The sequence below is a fragment of the Bactrocera latifrons genome, unplaced genomic scaffold, assembly GCF_001853355.1.
Source record: "Bactrocera latifrons isolate USDA-ARS-PBARC rearing strain unplaced genomic scaffold, ASM185335v1 scaffold_67, whole genome shotgun sequence".
NCBI classification, from domain to species: domain Eukaryota; kingdom Metazoa; phylum Arthropoda; class Insecta; order Diptera; family Tephritidae; genus Bactrocera; species Bactrocera latifrons.
In genome coordinates this window covers 542562-543799 of record NW_017537345.1, presented here as the reverse complement: position 1 = coordinate 543799, position 1238 = coordinate 542562, and the positions used below count along the sequence as shown (strand labels likewise).

The 1238-nt window shown below is 39.7% G+C and overlaps 1 protein-coding gene across 1 annotated transcript in view; it reads right to left on the bottom strand.

Moving 5' to 3' along the window:
- The window catches only part of LOC108975558 (cytochrome P450 4c3), a 29530-nt gene extending 28895 nt beyond the window's left edge, over positions 1-635 (bottom strand). Inside the window, exon 1 of the mRNA XM_018944116.1 lies at positions 149-635. Within this exon, the coding sequence (XP_018799661.1) occupies positions 149-383 (235 nt within the window). The 5' untranslated portion in view covers positions 384-635. The remainder of the gene's footprint in view (positions 1-148) is intronic.
- Positions 636-1238: the final 603 nt, after the last annotated feature.

Genomic DNA, 1238 nt, shown 5'->3' with positions numbered 1-1238 from the left:
ATTTAATTTAATTTATTTTAATTTAACTTAATTCAATTTAATTTAATTTAATTTATTTTATTTTGATTTACTTTATTCTATTTAATTACATTTTTTCTTTTTTGGTTTTCATTAAAATTTAATACAGTTATGAATTTTCAATAATTACCATCGTGATCCACATTCATTTCAATCGAGTTCCCGATGAATGGCAATGCGGCAGGACCGGGAATTTTCTCAATCAGTTGCACCATGCGTGCGCGTCTTTTATTATACATCACTAGGAACAAAGTGACGGCGCCTACCAAAATTATGGTAATTGGCGAATATTCACCCACTATTTTGGTAACTTTTGTAAGCAAAACGCTCTCGGCCAGGAGCGCAGCCATTAATTTGTCGGACATTTCGGCAGTAAAAATGAGCTAAAACACTTTTGTAAAATAAATTTCACTTATACAATTTCAAACGGTTGCTCATTAAATCTTATTTTTTCTCACACAACACCTTCGTCACCAAAGAACAGTTATTGGTTTTTTTTTTTTTTTTTTGTTATTTAAATACTATTTTTAAACCCACGATAATGAAACACTTTCAATTTCAAACTTAACCGCCATAAAGTGATTTCACCTTTCCAACCGCCACCACGAGACGTTGCTGATTCGCCAGCCGAATGTCAACTAACAAAATCTCAATGAACGCGTAAAGATTTAAAAGAAGTGTTAGAAATTTCCTTGTACACACTGATTTCGCCGCGACTGTTGCGTAGCACCGAAACAACCAAGTCGTCGTCTGCCAAACAGCGAGCGGCACAGCGTTCAAAACGGTTTAAGCCGGTCTCTGGGCACACAAACAGTGCCGTAATACACGCACACACTCGCGCGTGCCCCTAACAATGCTGGGCGCACCACACACACAACATTTACCAGCTGAGACAATTGTCCGCGTTGAGGCGCTGCGGCTGGGCGGTAAGTGGCGGAGATTTCAATTCGTTTGAACCTCGGCCGAATTTTGAAGTTCACACAGCGGCGCTGAAATTAGAAAAGGGTTACTCAAAAGCTTACTGCTGGCTGCTGACTACTGTCCGTCTGATAGTAGCAATTTGCTGTTGTTGTTACTTACCATTGCATATTGTTGCAATTGTGCGGTGAAACACTGGCATGTGTTTTTGTATGTATGTGTGTACGTACTCTCGTGTACATAATGATTTGGCTCACGTAGCGCTGCCGGTTGGATTGAGCCACGCTTGGTGATGCTGCGAT